The sequence below is a fragment of the Leopardus geoffroyi genome, chromosome B3 (assembly GCF_018350155.1).
Source record: "Leopardus geoffroyi isolate Oge1 chromosome B3, O.geoffroyi_Oge1_pat1.0, whole genome shotgun sequence".
NCBI lineage: Eukaryota > Metazoa > Chordata > Mammalia > Carnivora > Felidae > Leopardus > Leopardus geoffroyi.
In genome coordinates, this window is record NC_059337.1 from 98,156,904 (window position 1) to 98,180,985 (window position 24,082).

General features: G+C 34.5%; 1 protein-coding gene across 3 annotated transcripts in view; it reads right to left on the bottom strand.

The window, feature by feature from the left end:
• Positions 1-24,082, bottom strand: part of SOS2 (SOS Ras/Rho guanine nucleotide exchange factor 2) — a 96,151-nt gene that overhangs the window by 61,980 nt on the left and 10,089 nt on the right. For all 3 annotated transcript variants that reach the window (XM_045450915.1, XM_045450916.1, XM_045450914.1), the window contains exons 2-5: positions 10,532-10,657; positions 7,537-7,668; positions 6,482-6,646; positions 2,740-2,943 (exon numbers count right to left, since the gene is read on the bottom strand). In XM_045450915.1, the coding sequence (XP_045306871.1) occupies positions 2,740-2,943; positions 6,482-6,646; positions 7,537-7,668; positions 10,532-10,657 (627 nt within the window). The remainder of the gene's footprint in view (positions 1-2,739; positions 2,944-6,481; positions 6,647-7,536; positions 7,669-10,531; positions 10,658-24,082) is intronic.

Here is a 24,082-nt window from a genome sequence, read left to right on the forward strand (position 1 = left end):
TTTGCGGTCAGCCTATCTCCTGAATTTGAGGAGGAATTAAAGACTTCATTCAAGCTTTCATGTGTGAATTACATCAGGATTAAGAAATGTTAAGTCCTTTGGACACAGACCCTATACTGACTGTGCAGGTTATGGCCAACTATCATTCACTCTTCCATCTTTTTTTTTTTTTTTTAAGATTTTATTTTTAAGTAATCTCCACATCCAACGTGGGGTTCGAACTTAAAACGCCAAGATCAAGAAAGAGTCTCATGCTCCACTAACTAAGCTAGCCAAGTGCCCCCCGCTCTTCCATCTCGTAATGGAAACATCACAGGCTATAGAACCTGACAGACCTCAGCATGGATCTTAGCCCCGTACTTGCTAGATAAATGACTCTGGATTAGGTCACTGAGTATGTTTCAGGCACTATTATAAGTACTTGACATGTAATCTCACAACAGCCTTATTAGATAGGTACTATCATTATCCTCATTTTTACAAATGAGGAAACCAGCTCAGAGCAGGTAAGTAATTTGCTCAGAATCACACAGCTGGTATACTAACATCTACCCTCATAAGGTTCTTAATAAGGTTCTTAGTAGGAATGAATAGATGATTTCTACAAACTGCTCCTGGCATATATTAGGTCCTCCACAAACTTGAGCTTTTTGAAGACACAGGGGTAGAGCCCAAAGGAGTAAATTAAGATTAGTTTTAAGTCATTCATTCTTTTAATATTAATCCTCCTCAAATATTTGCTGAGTACTATGCTCTGATCTCAGGTGGTCTTTATCTCAAAAGTTTAGTCTTTTGAGATTAAAAAAAATACGGTGGAAAAAATACAGTAAATATAGTAATTTATATCTAAATGCTAAAAAAGGTACAGTAGATCTAGAAAAAGAGAAAAAGGGACTGTCTCTTTCTCTTGAGCTTTCAGTATAATAGAAATTTTCTATCAAATCAGCACTAACTCAATAAAAAGAGATCCCACAAAAATTAATTCCTGAGGAATGAAAACTAATGAGACACAGAAAAGGCAAAGAAAATAACATTAGCTATCAGCATCTGTTAGGTTTTTATTCTTAAGTAGAACTCAATGACACGGTGGTATAAAAGAACTCAAATTCAAGTTCAGCCTCTGTAACTAACTTACCAAGTCATAACCATCCTGTGTCAATTTCTTTACCAGTAAGTTAGGGATGATAACACTCAGAGGAGTATTATATGGGCACATAAAATAGGACAGTATTTTGAAAATTACAAAATGCTGATTACTTACGTCCAGTGGGAGTTATTATATTATCAAACGTTAAAATAAACATACGTACAAAAAAAAAAAAAAAGGACAGATGTCAACTAAAAAACCTTAAATTATCACTGAAACTCATGATTTTGGAAAATAATCAAAGAGGCAAAATGACATCTTAGTCTTAAACACTCAGTCACTGCACATTCGTTCACATAATAGTCATTTGGGGGAGGAAATCAGGAGGTAGAAAAAAGGCTGAGCATTTAAAGTGAAGGGCAGACACAGACATCTAAGGAAAAATGAATCATGGGATAAAGGAAGGAAAGAAAAAAAATCTTTAAAAAGACAGGATTTTAAGAGTCTCTTATGGTTTGGCTCCCACCCTCTCTAATTTTTTTTTCCCCCTTCCCCTCCCCCATGGTCTTCTGTTAAGTTTCTCAGGATCCACATAAGAGTGAAAACATATGGCATGTCTTTCTCTGTATGACTTATTTCACTTAGCATAACACTCTCCAGTTCCATCTACGTTGCTACAAAAGGCCATATTTCATTCTTTCTCATTGCCAAGTAGTAAAACTGAGAATTAACTGCGGGTTGATGGGGAGTGGGAGGGAGGGGAAAGTGGGTGACGGGTATTGAGGAGGGCACCTGTTGGGATGAGCACTGGGTGTTGTATGGAAACCAATTTGACAATAAATTTCATATTAAAAAAAAAGAGAGACAGGATTTGTCTAGCTGGATTCCTTAAGTTGACTTAAGAAGCTACATAAGTAAGAAAAAGATGACAAGGTTTCCATCCTATTCACACCACTCCTACCCCGTTTTCCAACAGCAGCTCTACCTGTGTTTATGTGGCATTCTGCATAAACTTTTTTCTTAAAAAGTTCCACTGTTGGGGCGCCTGGGGGGCTCAGTCAGTTGGGTGTCCGACTTCAGCTCAGGTCATGATTTCGTGGTTCACGGGTTCGAGCACCACGTCAGGCTCTGTGCTGACAGCTCAGAGCCTGGAGTCTGCTTTGTGGATTCTGTCTCCCTCTCTCTCTGCCCCTGCCCAGCTCATACTCTGTCTCTCTCTCTCTCTCTCAAAAATAAATAAAACATTAAAAAATAATAATAAAAAAAGTTCCACTGTTGAAACTTTAAGCCTCTGCCTTAAAGTATTTACCAGAAGATATGAAAAAGAATTAAGTCTTTCTTTTGTAGACCATACATCTTTTTCACTATCTTCAAATGAAGGACTATAAACCTCAAATAGCTGATAGCAGAAAAAGATTTCATTCCAGTGTAGTCTCCCTTTCTAATAAGGGTAGCTGTATGCACTTGTGTCTAACTATCATTGTCACTGGCCTTAACGTAGTATAACAATTCACGTATTTTAAAAACTATAAATACCACATAAAAGAATACTGGCTTACATACTCATGAAGTATAAAAAGTTACTATTTATGATTTTAAGCTGCTATTTAACTTTTGGGGTACACAGTATTTCAAACAAAAAAGGTACTTACAGAAGGTTTAAATAGCTTCCTGTCAGAAAGGAAAGCTTCTCGAAACACTTTTATAATCATATTTAATTCCCGTAGATACTGCCTTTCTTCTGCAATTTCAGTTCTGACAAGGTCATAGTAGTTTAATTCACCTGAAGAACTCGGTTCATCTTCACAGAGAGAAACCAAACCTATGTCATCCTGATCAAACATGTCCATCAAAACCTGAGAAATATAAATCAATAACGTATAAACTTGTTTTTCTCACTTTTATAAAATGGTCTCAAGGTACTTGTAATTAAAACATTATTAAACAATAAGTTTTGTGTTTTACAGGCTAATTTATATACGAAAATTCAAATAAGAGAAATATGAAAAGTTGAAGGGAAAAAATGTTCAAATAAAACTGGATATGCAAAAGTAAATAAACATTTATGGAAAAAAAGATAAACCTAGTAGTGAAATATATGTGTGTATGTATACATATATATGTGTGTATATACATACATACACACACATAAACACACATATATAAAAGCCAAAAAGAGCATACCTTTGAAGAACAACAATCTGAGCCAAAATCCCGGTTCAACCACTTACTCACCTGTGATTACAGACAAGTTATTTATTCTTTTGAAAGCAGATTCCTTACATGTAAAATGTAACTGATGAAAAAATTCAATGAGGTAATGTACATAAAATGCATACTATTATGTCTGGCAAACAGGTGTTCAAAATGGTAGTAGCTCCTTGTCCTATTGTAAGGAAAGCTGTATGCACTTGGAGAAAAATGAAAGGACACTATTGTAGAAGCACATGACAGAGCATAGTATGATGCTTTTCTAATGCATATTTACTATACCAGTAACTGGTACTAAGGAGTTAAGAAAGGTGCCTACACCAGTGCTATTAGATAGGACTGTCAGATTGGTTACGTACAGGAGAAGTGATCAAATAAAATATATTAAAAAAATGGGAGCCAGATTTCTCAGTGTCAGAGAAGGCAGTTACAAATATGAAAAAGGGGAAGCTAAAACGAACCCTGTGGTAGTAGTTTTGGATTGGAGAGATCTGTGAATTCATATAAAGACAGATAATACTTTTTCGGTAGACACAAGGTAGTCCTTGAGTTACAAGCATAAGCCCAAGAGAGGGGCACCTTGGTGGCTTAGTTGGTTAAGTGTCTAACTCTTGATTTCGGCTCAGGTCATGATCTCATGGTTCGTGGGTTCAAGACCTGCATCGGGTTCTGTGCTGACAGTATGGAACCTACTTGGTATGCTCCCTCCCTTTATCTCTGCCCCTACCTGGCTCCCGCTCTCTCTCTCAAAACAAATAAGTAAACTTTAACAAAAAAAAAAAAAAAAAAAAAAAAGAAGCCTAAGCCTAAGAGAAGGGTAAAGCAGATTTCCAAAAATGTTCTACCTCAAAACTGTTCTACCACTCAAAAATAGGTAAATAAAATACTATCTTTTAAGCAGAGCTAAATTATTTTATAGGTCCACCTCCACCTAAATGTAGATTAGTGCTAACGTATCACCTATGTCGGAAAATAAACAACTTGTATTAGTTTTCTTGGGCTACCATAATAACAAAAAGATGGAAAAGAAATAAATACGTATGTGTATGCATGTATATAATGTATACGCACACACACACACACACACACACACACACACACACACACGCCCCAACTCTGGCCTCTAAGAGACCAGAGCATTTACACTCTAACAGCTTATGTAGCACCCAGATTTTGGTTTCCAAGTACCATTCTCCACTAAAAGGAACCAGGAGTTTTTAGCAAATGCCTAATTCCAGGTTTGAGCAGCATATAAAGAAAAGTTGAACCTGGAATATCTGTCAAAACAAAGTATTCAAAGAAGGATACAGAGAAACCAACTTGAAGGAATTCCCACTGGCCAGATCTGGGACAATTTGAATATCAAAACAAGTAATGAAATAACAGATGACAGCACAGTAAGTAAGAATCCATGGGTCTATATTAAAATAAATGAATACATTTCAAGTACAATGAGGAATAAGATATTCACAATCTCAAAATATTCCACAAAATATTTATTAATTACAAAAGGGAAAATAGTACTTCAAGATAGAGAAGCCTGGAAGACAACCCCTTAATCAAGTGATCAAAATGAACATCATCAGTAATTGGACACATCAAAATTGTGTGGCATGTGAATAATGCAATGAGAAGAGTACAGCATTACTTCGATGATATTCCTGCCAAAGATCTATAACCCAAATCTAATAAAGAGAAAATTTCAGAAAAAAACTAAAGTAAGGGACATTTTAAACAATAACTAGAGTAATCCTCAAAAGTACCAAGGTCACAAAAGTTAAAGAAGAATGAGGAATTATTCCAGACTGAAGGATACATGACTGATTCTGGACTGGATCATTTTGTTATAAAGGACACCAATGGGACAACTGGCAAAACCTAAATGGGGTCTGAAAATTAGATAGTATAATGTATCAAAATTAATTTCCTGGATTTTGATTGCCAGACTGTGGTTATGCAGAAGAATGTTTTCATTTATAGGACACACTAAACTATGTTGGCAACTTACTCTCAAGTGGTTCAGGGCACAGGGAAGTACTTGAAACTTATCTAAAAGTCTGAGATAGAAAAGTAAAAAACAGGCTGCAATCATAATTTTAGAAGCCAAAATAGAAATATCAAGGAATTTCTACTATTAAATTCAAGTGAAAAATCATTTTTGAGACTATCTGAGTACAGGAGATCTCAACCATAACTGTAAATCAGAATCATCTGGGATGCTTTCAAGCTATTTCCAGGCTTAGAGTCCTAACCCAGGCCAAGAAAATCAGAACCTCTTGGGAGTAAGATACAGTCATCAGAATCTTTAAAAGCTTTCTTGTAATTCTGATGTACAAAGGAGAGAAACACAGGCATGTGCCAAGTCGTAGGGGTCATTTACCCTTAATGGTCTAATTTAGGCATCTTCTCAATGAAGTGTTCCTGGTCTACCCCATGCCAGAGTTCAACACTTTCTATACTGCACCTTTGACTTCTAATAGTTTTAATCACACTGTGCTGCAATTTTTTTTATATTTTTATTTCCCACTAAAATAAACTCCTAACACAAGGGACTGCTGTCTTATTCAGTATTTTATCATCACTTGGGACAGTGACTGGCATATAACAAATACTCAAAAATTTTCATTTAAAATGTAAAAAAAAAAAAAAAAAAAAAAAAGTAAAAAGGAGGAGAGAGGAAAATAAATAAGAGACTCAATTTCTTCCCCCAGTAGCTTACAGCCAGGAAGGAAAAAGGTAACTAACAAAAAAATTTATCAGAAGGAAGAAACATTAGTACTGAAGTCTTTTGCTCTCTACTTGTGCCCCAAAGTATGTTTTTCAAAATTACTTCTGTTTAAAAGTACCTGAATGCTCTGTGTAGATTCTCTTTATATTCTCTTTCTAAAAAGATAAAATTCAAACTATTTTTCCTAAACTGGTTTGAGGCTTTGGATGTTTTTTTCCTGTAGGTAAAAGACTCCTGCTGGGGGAAAAAAAGGGGGGGGGGGGATTCCCATCCTGTCATATGCTGAAAACCTGGAAATATCATGTTTTATCTAAAAAGCTAGCATTTTTATGTATTCCAATACAAGGAATTATAAAAATTACTAATGTATAAAAAAGAGATAGAAGTGACATATAGTCACTATTATTCAAGTTAAGTTAAAAATACAAGTGTTAAAAATACCTTTTAACACTTACCTTATCTGCACACATTGACACTTTAATGTCCTGCTGAGATATTTCATAATGTCGGATATTAAAAACATAATTACCAGCCAACTTCAAAATATCAGCTGAGATATACTCTAGTACAGCCACAATATACAGGGATACATGATAGTCCACTTTGTACCCTAAAACCTCCTGTGGAAAAAATAAACAATTTAATTCCAAAAAACGGGACTGCCAAGTATCAGTTAAACACTTAAAAAATTATCCAATATTCTTGCTTATAAAGAACTTTCTATAGACCAAATGTCTAAACTTACAGATATCAAAGGACATAGAATAAGCCATAGGTCCCTGTGTCAGAAGTTTTTGTTTTTTTTTAAAGAGACATCTAATCTAACAAATCTGCCTTTAGTTATCAAGTAAGAAGAGATTATTGATTCCAATATAGAAATCTTGGTCAGGACTTCATGGAAAACCTCTTAAATTAATACATTACCCAAACCCATTGGACAAGTATCTACTATTTTCAAGGACCTGTAACCAATATTTCCAAATGCCAGTGGTTTTTATTCAGGGGAAGATGTGTGCATGTGAGGGGGGGGTAGTTAGGGGCTCTCAAAATTGCTACCCAGGGGCATTCAAATCCATATACACCAAGTATTTTCTATTGACTAAATAATATTCCCTAGTCTACTTTTTCCAATGTATGTATCTGTGATATATTTGAAAACAGTTCTGAACTCACCATAGCTTTTGACAATATATATTTTCTTAATCAACAAAAGGTTGAGAGTCAGTCAGGGGTAGTACTCATCAGAAGATGACACAAAGATGCATTATTGCTTATCATTAACTTTTAATATTATTTGAAAGGCAATATGATTTTATTAGAGTGTGTTTATTTTTATTTGTACACACATTAAGAAATATATATATATATATATATGTATATGTACAAGTATACACACATACACATGCACAGACTAATATAGGCCGTGCTATATAAATACTAAATAAATACACCAATACTTTAAAAAGTGTTATTTGTTATAAAGAACTCCCCCAATGTTTGTTTTTACTACCTTCAATGAAGGATGGATTTTGTCCACAGGCAGTAAGAGAGGATTTCTTCGTTTTCGTTTTTCTATGGCAGATTGTGCATCAGCAATAGCCCACTTGTCAATTGGATGAGGAAAGGTCTTCTGAACACGTTCCTGTTAATATCATAGCAGTACTATTGTTAATTGAAGTGTTCATAACTAGAAAATTCATGCAAAACTAAATTTTATTATCATCTTTAATGCTAGCAGATAACAGTGCCACAACATGTTTTGATTCCTGTAAGAACTACTTTTTTAAAAGGATCAACAAGACTTTCAAAATTTTTTCCTACATAATTCCCATGAATAAAGATAAAGTGAATTTTAAACAGAAAGCTTTAAGCATAAGCATAATTAAAATGGAACTGGAACTAGAAAAAAGCAGTAACATTAGGAGACATTAAAGCCAGCATGAAATACTCATCAGTGATTTTACAATAAGGCTCCTAGGATTAAAACTATTTACCTGGCAGAAGTTGTTAACTCATTATTAATAATTATTATGCAGTCACTTTCCCTTTGCTAACCTTAGAGCTTTAATATAAAGAATTTAAAAAATAAGAGATGTCAGGGGCGCCTGGGTGGCGCAGTCGGTTAAGCGTCCGACTTCAGCCAGGTCACGATCTCGCGGTCTGTGAGTTCGAGCCCCGCGTCGGGCTCTGGGCTGATGGCTCAGAGCCTGGAGCCTGTTTCCGATTCTGTGTCTCCCTCTCTCTCTGCCCCTCCCCCATTCATGCTCTGTCTCTCTCTGTCCCAAAAATAAATAAACGTTGAAAAAAAAAATTAAAAAAAAAAAAAAAAGAGATGTCATGTACCTGTTAGAGGATCAAGTAGGTGACAAAGCTCAGAATGTCTTAAGGAAATACATCTCTTGGCAAAAATAATCTAAGTCTTATAGGTTACTATTATGGCTCATCTAATCAAAATTTAACCAGTGGTTGGCATGAATAATGAGAACTAATGATAACTGAATCAAACTCCAATTTTTAGGACTTCCTATTTTAAAAATTATACTCTCATCTTTTAGCATATTTAGCTATTGAGAAGTTTGCTTTTTTATATACTTAATGTCTAATTCTTAGAGCTGAGACTAGGGAACAAATACTCTAATTCCAAGAGTCCCTGAAAATATTAATAACTCAATTACTCCAAATTAAGATTTTCCTTCATACTGGAAGTTGTTGCCTTATTACAGAAACAATATTCAAAAGAAAGGATGTAAACAGTATAGTAAAAAAGTTAATTTTTGAAAGCTGTGCTGATAGGTATTTCTAAAAATCTAAAAATACTCCCATGTAACTGAGCCAAAACAAATATTTTAGCACTAATTTACACATCTTTTAGAAGTGTGTCTGTGTATTAATCAAACAGTAAATATCCAAAAGATTTTTATTAGTCCTTTATTGCAGCAGTATTTATATGCAGTAAAATGCACAGATCTTAAGTGTACAATTCAACGAATTTTGAAAAATGGTTACACCTGTGTAACCATCACCCTAATAAAGATTCTAACATCTCACTCCCCACCCCTCATAGGCACATCCTGACTTCTATCACCATTAATTTTAGCGTTTCTGAACTTCACAGAAACGTATCCTACTATATGTACTCTCTGAGGCCTGGCTTCTTTTGTTGTATATAATATCTTTGAATTATAGCTATGTTATTGTACATTATCAATAGCCCATTCTTTCATTTTATTACTGAGTAGTATTCCATCTTATAAATCAACCACAATCTGTTTATTCATCTTCTTGTGATGGAAATTTGAGTTGTTTCCAATTTTTGGCTATTATGAATAAAACTGCTTGGATATTCATGTATAAGTCTCTTTGTGAACATGTATTTTCATTTCTCTAGATTCAACACTCAGGAGTAAAACTGTTGGGGCACAGGCTAGATATACTGTATATTTAACTTTATAAGAAACTTTGTAAGAAAAAATAAACATTAAACTTTATAAGAAACTTTTCTAAGTGGTTATACTGTTTTATATTCCTATAGCAATGTGCTGAGAATTCCAGTTAGGCTACATCTCATTTGGTGTTGTTAGTCTTTAATTTTATCCCTTGAAAGAGGTGTGAAATAGTATCTCATTGTGGTTTTAATTTCTATTTCCCTATGATTTAAGAGCTTGAGCACCTTTTTCATGTGCTTATTGGCCATTAGCATATCTTCTTTTTATGAACTGTCTGTTCAAGACTTTTACCCATCTGGGGAAGGAGGGGGTCTTTTTATTATTGATTTGTAGGAGTAAACATCTTCTAGATACAAGTCATTTGTAAGGAATATATATCGCAAACATTTTCTCCTGGTTGTGACTCACACCTTTTTCATTTTTTCGATAATTTTATTCTTTAATACTTAACTGTGTTTTGAGTCCTCTGTAAAAAAAAAAAAATTGCTTAACGCCAGGTTAAACAAATATCCTCCTGCATTCTCTTCTAAAACTTTATAGTTTCAGCTTTATGTTCAACACTATGATCTGTTGTGGGGTGCCTGGGTGGCTCAGTCGGTTAAGTGTCTTGACTTCAGCTCACAATTCATGGGTTCGAGCCCCGCCACAGACTCTGTGCTGACAGCTCAGGGCCTGGAGCCTGCTTCAGATTCTGTGTCTCCCTCTCTCTCTCTGCCCCTCCCCCACTCATGTTCTGTCTCTGTCTCTCAAAAATAAATAAACATTGAAAAAAATTACAAAAAAAAGACTATGATCTGTCTTGAATTAATTTTTAAGTGAAATAGGTTTCAAGGGTTTTTTCCCCATAAATTTATTCAGTAGTTTTAGCACTCTTTTTTGCTGAAAAACTTTCCTTCCCCACTGATTTGCCTTGATATCTTTGTTGAAAATGAACTTAGCACACACCTATCCCACATGATTTCAATGGTTTTAGTTTCCACAATAATTCAGAATGATATAGATTTAAAAATTCATTTGTACAATGGTTCAGTGACTTTCAAATATCAAAATAGTTTTTACCTCCACATCTTGAACAGTCCTTGGCTGAGCCATGCATAATTTATTAAGCAGCTGAAAAATCAGTTCTTCAATATAATAGAGAGACTCTTCATTAGCTGAGAGATTGGGATGTACTTGCTCCTGAACCTTGAAAAAAAAAGTTCTTAGTTAAAGTACAGGCCAAATTATTAATGACAAACACCAGAGAATCTTCTTTATAATTAATATTTTACTAGACTAGTCATTCAAATACAGACATAAAACACAAAAAGTGGGAAGAAAAACTCACTTCTATTTGTTACTCTCTATAAACTTTTCTGAACGTGTAGAGTAGGGTTCCTTAAGCTTTTTTATACTCTATGAAAATCTATTGAAAGCCACTGGCCCCTCTCTACTCCTTACTGCCAAAAAAAGCATATACAGATAAAATATTCTATATAATTTCAGAGGAATAGTAGATACCCATACCCTTAAGGTAACTAATATATCTACTAGAAGTCTTTGAACACTAGGTCATGAATCCCAACAATGGAGATATCTCTGAAAAACCAGACTACTTTACAGAGCTGCTCTGTGAGGTAAGTGCTAGTCAGCTTTCTTCTAGCATGGCACAGACAAACCTCAAAGATATTCTGGTTTCAGTTCCAGACCACTACAATAAAATGAGTATCACAATAAAACAAGTCAAATAAATTTTCTGGTTTCCTAATGCATATGAACGTTATATTTACACTATACTGTAGTCCAGTAAGTGTGTAATAGCACTATGTGCAAGAAACAATATATATACCTTAATTTTAAAATATTGCTAAAAAATGCTAATTATCATCTAAGCTTCCAACAAGTCATCATCACTGATCACCATAATAATAAAGTATGAAATATTGCAAAAATTACCAAAATGTGACACAGAGACATGATGTAAGCAAATATTGTTAGAAAAATGGCACCAGTAGACTTGGTTCCACACAGGATTGTCACAAACTTTTAATTTATAAAAAATACACTATTTGGAAAGCCCAATAAAGCCAAGCACAAAAGAAGGTGTGCCCGTATACATTCCTTATTGCTGCTATATAGCTGTGGTGAGCCTTTTTGGTTGTTAATTTTTAATTAGAACCTAGTAAACTATCCTAAAAAAGAATCCAATAGAACTGGATATGAAGAATAAGGTAAAATATGGTGTTTAGCACATGGTAGGTGTCATGTAAATATTTGTTTAAAGAATAGTTGAGAGAAAGGGGTGCCTGGATGGCTCAGTTGATTAAGCATACAGCTTTGGCTCAGGTCATGATCTCACGGTTTGTAAGTTCGAGCCCCGTGTCGAGCTCTATGCTGACAGCTCAGAGTCTGAAGCCTGCCTTGGATTCTGTGTCTCCCTCTCTGTGCCTCCCTTGCTCATGTTCTTTCTCTCAAAAAAAATAAATAAATAAAAATAAATAAATAAATAAATAAATAAATAAAAAGAATAGTTGAGGGAAGTAAGTATTGCTCTTTTTATGCCATATTAGAAGGTATCAATGCCACTGACATAAAATTAGAAAACGTAAGTAGTCTAAGATCTACTTTTACAAAAACAAAAAAATTGAAAAAATAACTCACAGATTTTAATATGGAATATTTTTAATAATCCAGTTCAAAATAGCTTCTAATTTCCATTATGGTTTTCCCCTTTGATTTTTAGAATTTAGAAGTTTATTTCTTAATTTTTAAACTTACAGTATTTTTTTAAGTTCTTTTTATTGATTTCTAGAATAATCACACTGTAGTCAGAAAACATACTTTCCAGGAGTTCAATTTTTTGAAATTTGTTGAGACTTGCTTTTATAGCTCATTATATGGGCCTAGATGGCTTCACTGACAAACTTATTAAACATTTAAGGAAGAAGATAGAAAAAGAACAAGAGACTTCCCAACTTACTTTGAGACTACCTTGATATAACAGTTTTAAAAAGATGAAAATTATAAGCCATGTTTACTCATCAGCCTAGAAATAAAAGCCTAAATAAAATATCAACTAAATTCCATAATATATATAAAAAATATACGTGACCAACCGAGTTTATCCCAGCAATGTAAAGTTGGTTTAAAGTTGTAAAATCAAGCAATTTACCATCCTACCAAATTAAAAAGGAAAATATGATAATATCAATAAATGTACAAAGAGCATCTAAAAAACTGAACATTCATTCATAATAAATTTTCTAGTGAAATTGGGGCGCCTGGGTGGCTCAGTCAGTTTAATGTCCAGCTCTTGATTTTGGCTCAGGTCATGGTTTTGCAGTTCATAGATCAAGTCTTTCATCAGGCTCTGCACTGATAGTGTGTGGAGCCTGCTTGGGATTTTCCCTCTCTTTCTCTCTCTCTCTCTCTCTGCCTCTACCCTGCTTGTGTTCTTTTCTCAAAATACATAAATAAACATTTTTTAAAAAGTCTCTAGTGAAGTTAATTTAGTAAACGGATAACTACAAAAAAACCCTACAATAAACATCATAGTCGACATGGTGAAATACCGAAAGCTTTCTGTTTGAGATCAAGAAAAAGGCAGGGACAATTGCTACGTCATTTCTATTCCACATTGTACTGAAGGTACTGGATAGTGCAGACCATCAAGAAAAAGAAATAAAAGTGTAGGAAAATAGATTTACAGATGATTTGATTGCTCATTGTGATAGCTAATTTTATGTGTCAAATAGCCTGGGCCACAGGATGCCCAGACATGTGGTTAAACATTACTTCTGAGTGTGTCTATGAGGGTTTCTGGGTAAAATTAACATCTGAATTTGGTAGAAGTCTGAGTAAAGCAGACTGCCCTCCTTAATGTGAGTGGACCTGCCTGAATAAAAGGGTGAGTAAGAAAATTCCTTCTCTCTGCTTGTCTTTGAGTGAGTATTTTGGTCTTCTGCTTTTGAATTAGGACATGAACTACAACTTGAACCAGAACTATAACACCAACTCTCATGGATTCTCCAGCTTACTAACTGCTTATCTTGGATTCCTCTACATCTATTAGAGAGAGAGACAGAGAGAGAGAGAGAGAGAGTGTGTGTGTGTGTGTGTGTGTTCCTGTTCCTTTGGAGACCCCAGACTAATACACCCATGAAGGAAAATCAAATATTGTATAAATACATTATTTTAATTTATAAAAAATAAAATTTTATTCCTGTGTAGCAGCAACAAAGTTGGAAAATAAAAATTTTCAATAATATAATTTACAATGAATAAAAATATGTATCATGTACCTTGGAATTTATCTTAACAAAAGAAGTACAGGATCCCTAAGGAAAAAACTATAGACTCTGAGAGGAATTAAAGATCCAAATACATGAAATGTAAAATCATGTTTGTGAATTATCAGACTTAATATTGTAAATGTATCAATTCTCAAACTGATTTTATGGAGATAAAATCACAGTCAAAACCGAAAAGGTTGTTTGCTGAAACTGACAACATAATTTCAAAACTTATATGAAATGCAAAAGGCTAAGAAAACCAGCCACTTAATCAAAGAAGTGTAAGTACTTGCTCTAATCATTATTGGGATTTATTACAAAGCTACAGTAAGAATGTAATACTGTTATAATGACAGACAAACAAATGAATGGAACAGAATACAGAAGCAAGTCCACATATATATATATATGGACCCTTGATTTACAACAAAGGTAGTTCTACAGAGTATGAGGATGGGGTCATGGGAAGGTGGGGAAGCCCAGAAATAGTAAACAACTAGATACCTATATGGAGAAGAACGAAACTTAACTCCAGTTCACACTTTACACAAAAAACAATTCTAGTTGGATTTTTTTAGATTACACATAAAAACCTAATAAACTTCTGATAATATAAAACAAGATATTATCTTCATGACCTCAGGATAGGAAAGGATTTCACAAAAATTACTATCCGTAAAGGAAAGGATTCATAAACATAACTATATTAAAATTTAAAACTTAACATTCATCAAAGTTAGCACTGGAGAAGAATAATGTAACACATAAAATAAAAGGGCTCATATCCAGAACACATAAATAACTCCTAGAAATTCAGTAGACAGGCACCTGGATGGCTAAGCTGGGTAAGCATCCGACTCTCGGTTTTGGCTCAGGTCATGATCTCGGGGTTTTGGGAGTTTGAGCCCCAAGTAGGGCTCTGTGCTGACAGCAGGGAGCCTGCTTGGGATTCTCTCTCTCTCACCCTCTCTCTTTACCCCTCCCCTGCTCACGCTGTCTCTGTCTCTCTCAAAATAAATAAACTTAAAAAAAAGAAAAAAAGAAATTCAGTAAGAAAAAAAATATAAAAATTCCAGTACAGGGGTGCCTGGCTGCTGGCTCAGTTAGTAGAGCATGTGACTCCTGATCTCAGGGTCATGGTTCAAACCCCATGTTAGGTATGGAGTCTACTTAAAAAAAAACAAAACAAAAAAAAAAAAAAAAAACAATAGAAAAAACAGGTAAAAAAAATCAGCACTTCATAATAGAAGAAATTCAAATGACCAGTAAGAGCTCTGGCTCTTTAGTAATCAGAGAAATGCAAATTAAACCACAATGAAAACTATTACCTACTCACATCAAACTGCAAAACTAAAATGTCTGATAATACCAGTAATCATGTAGAACAATGGGGAAAAAAAACAATGCGAACTTCAGACACTGCAAATGGAGTGCAAAATGCCTCAATCATTTTATTTTTTTTGGCTCAATCACTTATGAAAACTTAGCCATTATCTACAAAAATGCAAAATATGCAATACTCCGTAGTCAATAATACTGTAAAAACTTTGTATATTAACAGATGGTAACTAGACTTATTGTGGTGATCATTTTGTAAAGTATATATACCTGAAACTAATACAATACTGTACATCAATTATACTCAATTAAAAAAATTAAAAATTAAGGACACCTGGTTGGCTCATTCAGTACAGCATATGACTCTTGATCTTGGGGTCATGAATTTGAGTCCGGCATTTGGTGTAGAATTTACTTAAAAATAAAATCTTATATATGTAGATAAATAAATAAAGTGTTTAAAAGGATATGCATACCCTATGTTTAAAGCTATGTAGACCAACATAGCAGACACTAGACACCTGTGGCTACTGAGTACCTAAAATGTAGCTCCATTGAATTGAAATGGGCTTTAAGTATAGAATATATGCCAGATATCAAAGATATAGTATAAAAAAAGAAAGTCGAATATCTCAATGTTTTTACGGTTTATATGCTAAAATGATTAGATTTATTGGGTTAAATAAAATATATTATTAAAATCAATTTCATCTGTTTCTTCTTACTTTTTTAATACAACTATGAGAAAACTGAAAATTACCTATGTTTTTACATTATATTTCTACTGGACAGCACTGTTCCAGAGAAATTAGCACATGGGTTTACTAGAAGACATGTACAAGAAGGCTCATAAGCAGCATTACTAGTGATACCACCAAACTAGAAACTCAAATATCTAGGGGCGTCTGGGTGGCTCAGTCAGTTAAGCCTCCGACTTGGGCTCACTTGGGCTCAGGTCATGATCTCACGGTTCGCGAGTTCGAGCCCCGCGTTGGGCTCTGTGCTGACAGCTCAGAGCTTGGAGCCTGCTTCTCATTCTGTGTCTCCCTCTCTGCCCCTTCCCTGTTCATGCTCGGTCTCTCTCAGTCTCAAAAATAAACATTAAAAAAAAAAAAAGAAACTCAAATATCTATCTAAAGTGGAATAAATTATAGCATAGTCATACAATTGAATAAAGGAGGAAACGAGTAACTACAGCTATGGATATATCTTCAAAATAATGTTGGCAGAAAGAAGTCAGATAAGGAGAATATATACCATGGAATTCTACCTCAAGATCAACAAAATTAAACTATAATGTTTAAGGACACGTTTAAAAGGTAAAAATATAAAAGAAAAGGGCAGTGATTACCATAAAAGTGGTTACCTTCTGGAGAGTTCTATTGAGAAAAGCGCTAAATAAGCGTTCCTTAAATTGTATATTTATGTTTTATGCATTTTTTATTGTTTTACCACTTCACCATAAATAAGGTTTTAAAATGTTGGAGAATCATCCAGCAAACAGAAAATCAAGGGGTGAAATTACAAAAAAAAAATAAGTCAAAAGGACCCTCCTAGTCATGAGCTAATAAATGAAATTAAAATGTCAAGGGTGCCTGGGTGGCTCAGTTGGTTAAACATCTGACTTAGGCTCAAGTCACAATCTCACAGTTGGTGAGTTCAAGCCCCACAATCAGGCTCGGTGCTGATAGCTTGGAGCCTGGAGCCTGCTTCAGATTCTGTGTCTCCCCCTCTCTCTGCCCCTCCCCTCCTTATGCTCCGTCTCTTCTCTCTCTCAAAAATAAATAAACATTAAAAAAAAATGTCAGAACCCTGGAGACAAAGAGAATATCCTACAAGCTGAGGGTGAAGGAAAGAAGCAGGTCCTATACAAAGTAGGTATTAGACTAGTTCCAGACTTCAACTGTAATACTAGAAGCTAGAAGGCAATGATTTTCATCCTAGAATAATATCCTAATAAACTATCAAATGTCATAGTAAAATGAAGACATGCTTAAACATAACAAGGTCAAAAATTCTGTCTCCCATGCACACTTTCTCATTAAGCTTTTATAGTTTGTAACAGTAAAACAAGAGTATGAATCAAGGAAGAGAAAAAATGGCATACAGGAAATGAAGGAACTAATACAGAACAAAGGCCAAAGGAGTAACCAGCATGAAGTGAAGGAAAAATGTGAGAGTTGTACAACAGGCATAAGGTCACCAGTCCAGACTGCAGATCAGAATACTCTGGGAGAAACTATCTCAAGAAGATGAAATCACGGAGCACCTGGCTGACTCAGTCGAAGAACATGTGACTCTTGATCTCAGGGTTGTAAGTTCAAACCCCATGGTGGGTGTAGAGATTACTAAAATAAATAAAAACTTTTAAAAAAAGATGAAATTGATGAGTATCTGATGGATCTAAAAATCTTAAGAGGCTATTTAGACAACTGGTAGAGACTTTAATCTTGAATTAGTAAGTACATAAACAACTACACAAATATGAAAACAAGACAATTATTAACTCCAGTAAAAGGTTAGGTAGAAAAGGAAAAGCAGTTTAACTATAAACAACATTTACAGTCATAATAATGTAAACTGTAAATACTGATCCAAACAAAACTAAGATATAACCATGGTGTGGGGTGAAACAGGAAATATGTTATGTATGGTAAGGTAGATGTGTATGGGGGAAGGAGGGAGATGTATATGTGTATTAAAGAATATTAAATCTTTATCTTCCATGGTAGGAAGTTAACAGATAATGGCCAAAACAGAAAAATCAAGAAATAGTAATTTTTTTCCTGAGAGATACAGAATACTGAAACAAATCACTTTGAAAGTTAAAAGTAATTATCTCTGGAAAGCAGAAAATTTTGTGAATGGAGAAGAGATACTGCTATTTTTCTTACAAGTTATTTTTCTTATAAGTTAGTTATCTTTTTATTTGCAGGAATAATTTTGATAAAATATAAACTAACTTATAAAGAAATATAATCTGAACTGGGGAAGTAGGAAAAAAGGATACATAAAACTAGAAATGATAAACACTACTTTTTCAAGAACTTTGGATAAGAAGAGTTTAAAGTAAGGCAGTTAGATATTTATACAGGACCAACATCCAAAATGACAGGCTTTATAATATTTTTATAAATTCAAAATAGATTTCAGGGAAATATTTTCTCTTACATCATGCACTTCAACATAACAAGAAGAAACTTAATTACATCTTACCATATGTTTCTATTAGATCAATAGAATTAAAATTTTCCTTTTTTAATAAAAAATAAGGATTGGGGTGCCTGGGTGGCTCAGTTGGTTAAGCATCTGACTCTTGATTTTGGCTCAGGTCATGATCTCATGATTCATGAGTTCCAGCCCTGTGTCAGGCTCTGAGCTGACAGAGCCTGCTTGGCATTCTCTCCCTCCCTCTCTGCCCCTCCCCTATGCCCATTCTCTCTCTCTCTCTCTCTCTCTCTCTCTCAAAATAAATACATAAACATTAAAAAAAATAAGAATTTACACTGGAAGTTTAGCAATGGCATTCATAAGACTGTTTCTTATAACATCCTTCCATAAAAGCCAAGTGCCCTACTCAGTAAAAGTGACTGTGCATGAGAATTAAAATAATGTCCAACTGGGATAGATTTTTTTTCCTGTGACTATGATTTTGGTAAATAACCTGCAAAGCAACTTTAACATTTAGCATCAAAATTTCTTACACCAAACTTCTTAAAGTAAGTGCAAATATGAAAAGTCATAAAAATATATGTTAAAATCCCACACATAAATACTAATAGGACATCAAGATGACAATAAAAGATAACCCTACTTTGCACTTCCACAGTGTTTACTATGTCAGCACTGTAAGAGACAGTAAGAATAAAATTACCACATCAGAACAAACTCACCTATCATATTTTCCTGAAAGACTAGTCAGAAAAAGAGCAATTAAAATAATTTTCAGTCCTTAACAGTAGATCAACAAGTCAGACCTGCATTTTAGTTACACCATTTTTTCAAATTGCCAGAAAGTATTTCCCTATACATACACTGTAAAAAGAATAGTCATGATTCTATATATAGATTCATGCACAAAAACATTAAACTTTAAATTTTTTCCTACTGAGATAAACACTATACAAACTTCAGAAATGTCATTTCCTAATTTGTATCTTTCAGTTCTGCATATTCACAATCAAATAAAAAACTCTTGCTAGTGCATTTATTTAATCAACTAACATTTGAGTTTTTGTACAATGTAGAAATAAATCCCTTTGGCCACACAGTATGACATTTATTGATGCCAAATTCTTCACTCCATTGCCAAGATTTTTGCAAGGATGCAAATATCTCAAACATCAATATTAAGAATACTGGAAGTTTAAGGGGCACCTGGGTGGTTCAGTCAGTTAAGCATCTGCCTTTGGCTCAGGTCATGATCTCATATTTTGTGAGTTCCAGCTCTGCATCGGGCTCTATGCTGATAGCTCAGAGCCTGAAGCCTGTTGGGATTCTGTGTCTCTCCATCACTCTCTTCCCCTACCCACTTGCTCATGTGCTCTCTGTCTCTCTCTCTCTCTCAAAGTAAATAAACATAAAAAAGAATACTGGAAGTTTTTGTTGTTGTTATAAAAGAGTTAAAATTCAATTTAGGGGCACCTGGGTGGTTCAGTTGGTTAAGCATCCGACTTCAGCTCAGGTCATGCTCTCGCAGTTCGTGGGTTCAAGCCCCACGACCGCTCTTTGCTGACAGCTCAGAGCCTGGAGCCTACTTCGGATTCTGTGTCTCCCTCTCTCTCTGCCCTTCCCCTGCTCACGCTCTGTCTCTCTCTCTCTCAAAAATAAACATTAAAAAAATTTCAATTTAAAAAGGAAAAGCAAATTTCATTCTAAAAATATACGCAAAAAACTAAAATATTGCTGACAGAAATTTTAAAAGACCTATGTAAATGAAAAGATAAACTTTATCAGCTGGAAGACTCAATATCATTAAGATGCCAATTCTTCTCAAATGATCTATCAATTCAACACAATCCCAATAAAAATTCCAGGTTTTTGCATAGTAATTGATACCCTGATTTTAAAATTCTTATGGAACTACAAAGGCCCAAGAATAACCAAAACAACTCTGAAAGAGAACAAAGTTGGAGGGCTAAAATTACCTCATTTCAAGAATTTTTATAAAGCTACAACAATCAAAACAGTGTAGTATTGTTGTAAAGACAGGCAAAAAGGTCAATGGAACAGAATAAAGAATCCAGAAAGAAAGCCATAAATATACAGATGAATAATTTTTTTTAAAAGATCTTATTTTTAAGTAATCTCTATATCCAATATGGGGCTCAAATTCACAACCCTGAGATTAAGAGTCACATACTCTACTGACCTAGCCAGCCAGGTGCTGAGTGATGAGTGATTTTTGATACAGGCATAAAGGAAAGGACAAAACTTATCAAACTGTACATTTTAAACATTTATTTCAATAAATGGTAGCAGAACAACAGATATCCATATGGAAAAAAAAGTAACATACAAAACTATCTCATATGTAAAAATTAACTCAAATAGATCGTAGATCTAAATAGAAAACCTAGAACTATAAAACTTCTAGGAGAAAAAGTAGAAAATTTTTATAACTCTCAGTTAACCAAAGTTTTCATAAATATGACACCAGAGGCATTGTCCCTAAAAAAGCCAATGGGTAAACTGGACTTTATAATATATAATTTAAAACTTTTGCTCTTCAAAAGATAATACTAAGAAAATGAAAAGACAAGTTACAGACTGGAAGAAAATCTCTGTAGAGCATATATCTGATACAGGATTTGTATCAGACATATATAGAACTCTCAAAATGCAATAAAAAGCAAACAAATGGGCAAAATGGGCAAAAGATTTGATCAAACACTTCACCAAAGAAAACAATGGATGGCAAATAACATGAAAGATGTTCAACATCATTAATCACTAGGGAAATACAAATAAAAACCACAAGGAGATACCAAGACAGACCTATTACAGTGGCTAAAATTAAACACCAAATATTGGCAGGAGGAACTGGAACTCTCATACTTTGCTGGTGGGAATGTAAAACTGTAAGACAGTTTGAATGGAAAAGTTTGATAGTTACTTAAAAAGTTAAACATATATCTACTGTCTGATCCAGCCACCCTTTGGTAATTACTCAAGAAAAAAGGAAATATATGTTCATATAAAGACTTGTACACAAATATTCATACCAGTTTTATGTAATAGCCAAGACTGGAAAACCAAATGTACACATATAAGTAACGAGATAAACAGTGGTATACACACAATGGAATGCCACTGAGCAATAAAAAAGGAGTGAACTATTAATATATGAAGCAAAATGGATGAATCTCAAGACAATTATACTGAGTAAAAGAAGCCAGACAAAAAGAGTATATATTGTATGATTCCATTAGTATAAAACTCTAGAAAATGCAATCTATAGTGATGGAAAGCAGAACAGTAACTGCTTGGGTACAAGAAGTGGGGAGGGTTGGGAGGGAGAATTATGAGAGTCAAGAGGAAATTATGGGGCTGAGGATATATTCAATATTTTTTTGTGATGGCTTCACTGATATATACATACACAAAAACTTATCAAACTGTACACTTTAAATATATGCAGTTTATTATATGCCAATTATACTCCCAATAGTTTTAGAAAATAAAAATATAATATTTTAAGGTAGCATTTTCTTTAACTAGGCTATATAATGAAGAATTGAAACCGGAGCTGTACACTATCAAATCTTTAAGGTCAGAACCATTTCTTATGTTTTTGGTTTCCTCTTATTTCCCCACCCTTTTATTTCTAACATACAGGTAATCTAGTGCCATGCTTTGCCTAAGGAAAGAACTCAGTATATACCTGTTAAATAAATAAATTCACTGTAGCAAAGAGATTTCTTAGCCTCACTGAAATCTGGCCATCTGGCACTGGCGAAAATTGAGAACTCCATAAAATTAGTTTTTATTTCACTGGATATGCACTGGAGACTCAATTATCCCATATAACATTACAAATGAGATTTCCAATCTATGTTCCTCCGTTCTCACTATCAATATTCACTTCTCAGATTCAGTGCTCTTAGGTGCTTTCTTGAAGGGTTTTCTTTTCTTTTTTTTTTTTTTTTCTTTTAGAGAGAGAGAGAGAGAGCAAGAGAGAGAGGGAGCGCGTGCACACCCATGAGCAGGGGAGAGGGAGAGAGAAAGAGAGAGAGAATCTCAGGCAGGCTCCACACTCAGCACAGAGCCCGACACGAGGTTTGATCCCATGACCCTGGATCACGACTTGAGCTGAAATCTTGAGGGGTTTTCAACGTAAGTTTTTTTTTAAACGGAGATAAGTACAGGACAAGAATCTTATTCTATTCAGCTTAATATTATGTGAGGGCTTACCATAAAATAATCAAAACATGTAGAGAAAACTATTGGTGGAAGCTAACATTTTTGTCATTAAAATTTTCCTTAAATGGAATGCAATGGCATATGATCTGTCATGTGAATATTAAGTACATTCCCATACAGGCAGGCCATTAGCCTATAAAGCCAAGAAAGTGCAGGCTAGATCAATGGTTCTGCGATGTTTCAGGAACAAAGCATTTCGAAATTACACTGCTCTTAGCAGAATATGAAATATTAAGTCACTTATATTTCATCATAGAGAGTAGGTGTAATATTAGTAAAAATGACTACAAAACTGAAAACTATAGGCACATGTTTGTAAGAAAAAACAAAAAGTGCCAAACTTTTTCCTGCAAAATCTCTGTATCTCTTGTTCATTTGTGTTACTATCTTTCACTACTCACTAGCAAGTAAACTGTAGCAGACACACCATAGACTTAAGAAAAACTTATGAGAGAAAAATAAAATTGAAAAAAATTAATATTGGCTTTTTTCCCCCTCTGAACTAGGAAAAGATCACTCTTCTCAATATGCTTTTATTCAAAGGATATTTACTCCTAGTGCCAAATACCCACTTCCTTCAGCATACTACCAAAACTTCTAGTATGTACTCTTTCTTAAAGAAGATCTGCCTGACAAGGTACCTGCACTCAAAGAGTAAACAGGCTCTCCTTTCCCACCTCTTCTCAGCTGCCCTCCCACTTTGCTGAAGAGGCAGATCTCTAACTTACTCTGAATGTCACTATGGTGTGTTGCCCTGGGGTGCAATAAAAAACTAATAACTAAATTCTAGGACACTAAACAAAGAGACAATTACAAATACTTTTCATTAAAGTACCCTGCTTCTTGGGGTGCCTGGGTGGCTCAGTCAGTTGAGCGTCCGGCTTTGGTTCAGGTCATGATCTCGCGGTTTGTGAGTTTGAGCCCCGCATTGGGCTCTGTGCTGACAGCTCGGAGCCTGCAGCCTGCTTTGGATTCTGTGTCTCCCTCTCTTTCTGCCCCTCCCCTGCTCATTCTCTCCTTCTCTCTCTCTCTCTCTCTCTCTCTCTCTCTCTCTCTCAAAAATAAATAAATAATTTAAAAAGTACCTTGCTTCTTCCATTTGCTAGCCTACTATCAAAAAACACAGCCTAAGGAGAAAAACTCATGAAAACAAAGAAAAGAAAGCATCTTTAAGAAATATTAAAAGGCAGTATTACCTTATCTCGTTCAGGAGAAAAAAATTCAAAGCAAGTTTTCACACTTTATCTACTTTCCTATCTTACAATTAGAATTCAGAAGTGAGATGGCTGGCATGTGACATGTATTAACACATTCATTTGAACGCATTCATTTGAACTGAAAAATTAAGTCAGACTTTGTCTCAAAGAAGATAAATATGATGAGGCTGGTTGGCTTGACAATTAAAACTAATCTTAGCAATTTGGTTATGTGGTGGATATTTTGCATTAAACAAATGAGCGTGGTACTCAGAATTCTAAGGTGGCTCCTAGGATTCCCACCCCGTGATATACGTGCTCTGTGTACTCCTCTTGAGTGTGGGCAGGACCTGTGAATGTGATGAGGATATCACTCCTATGAT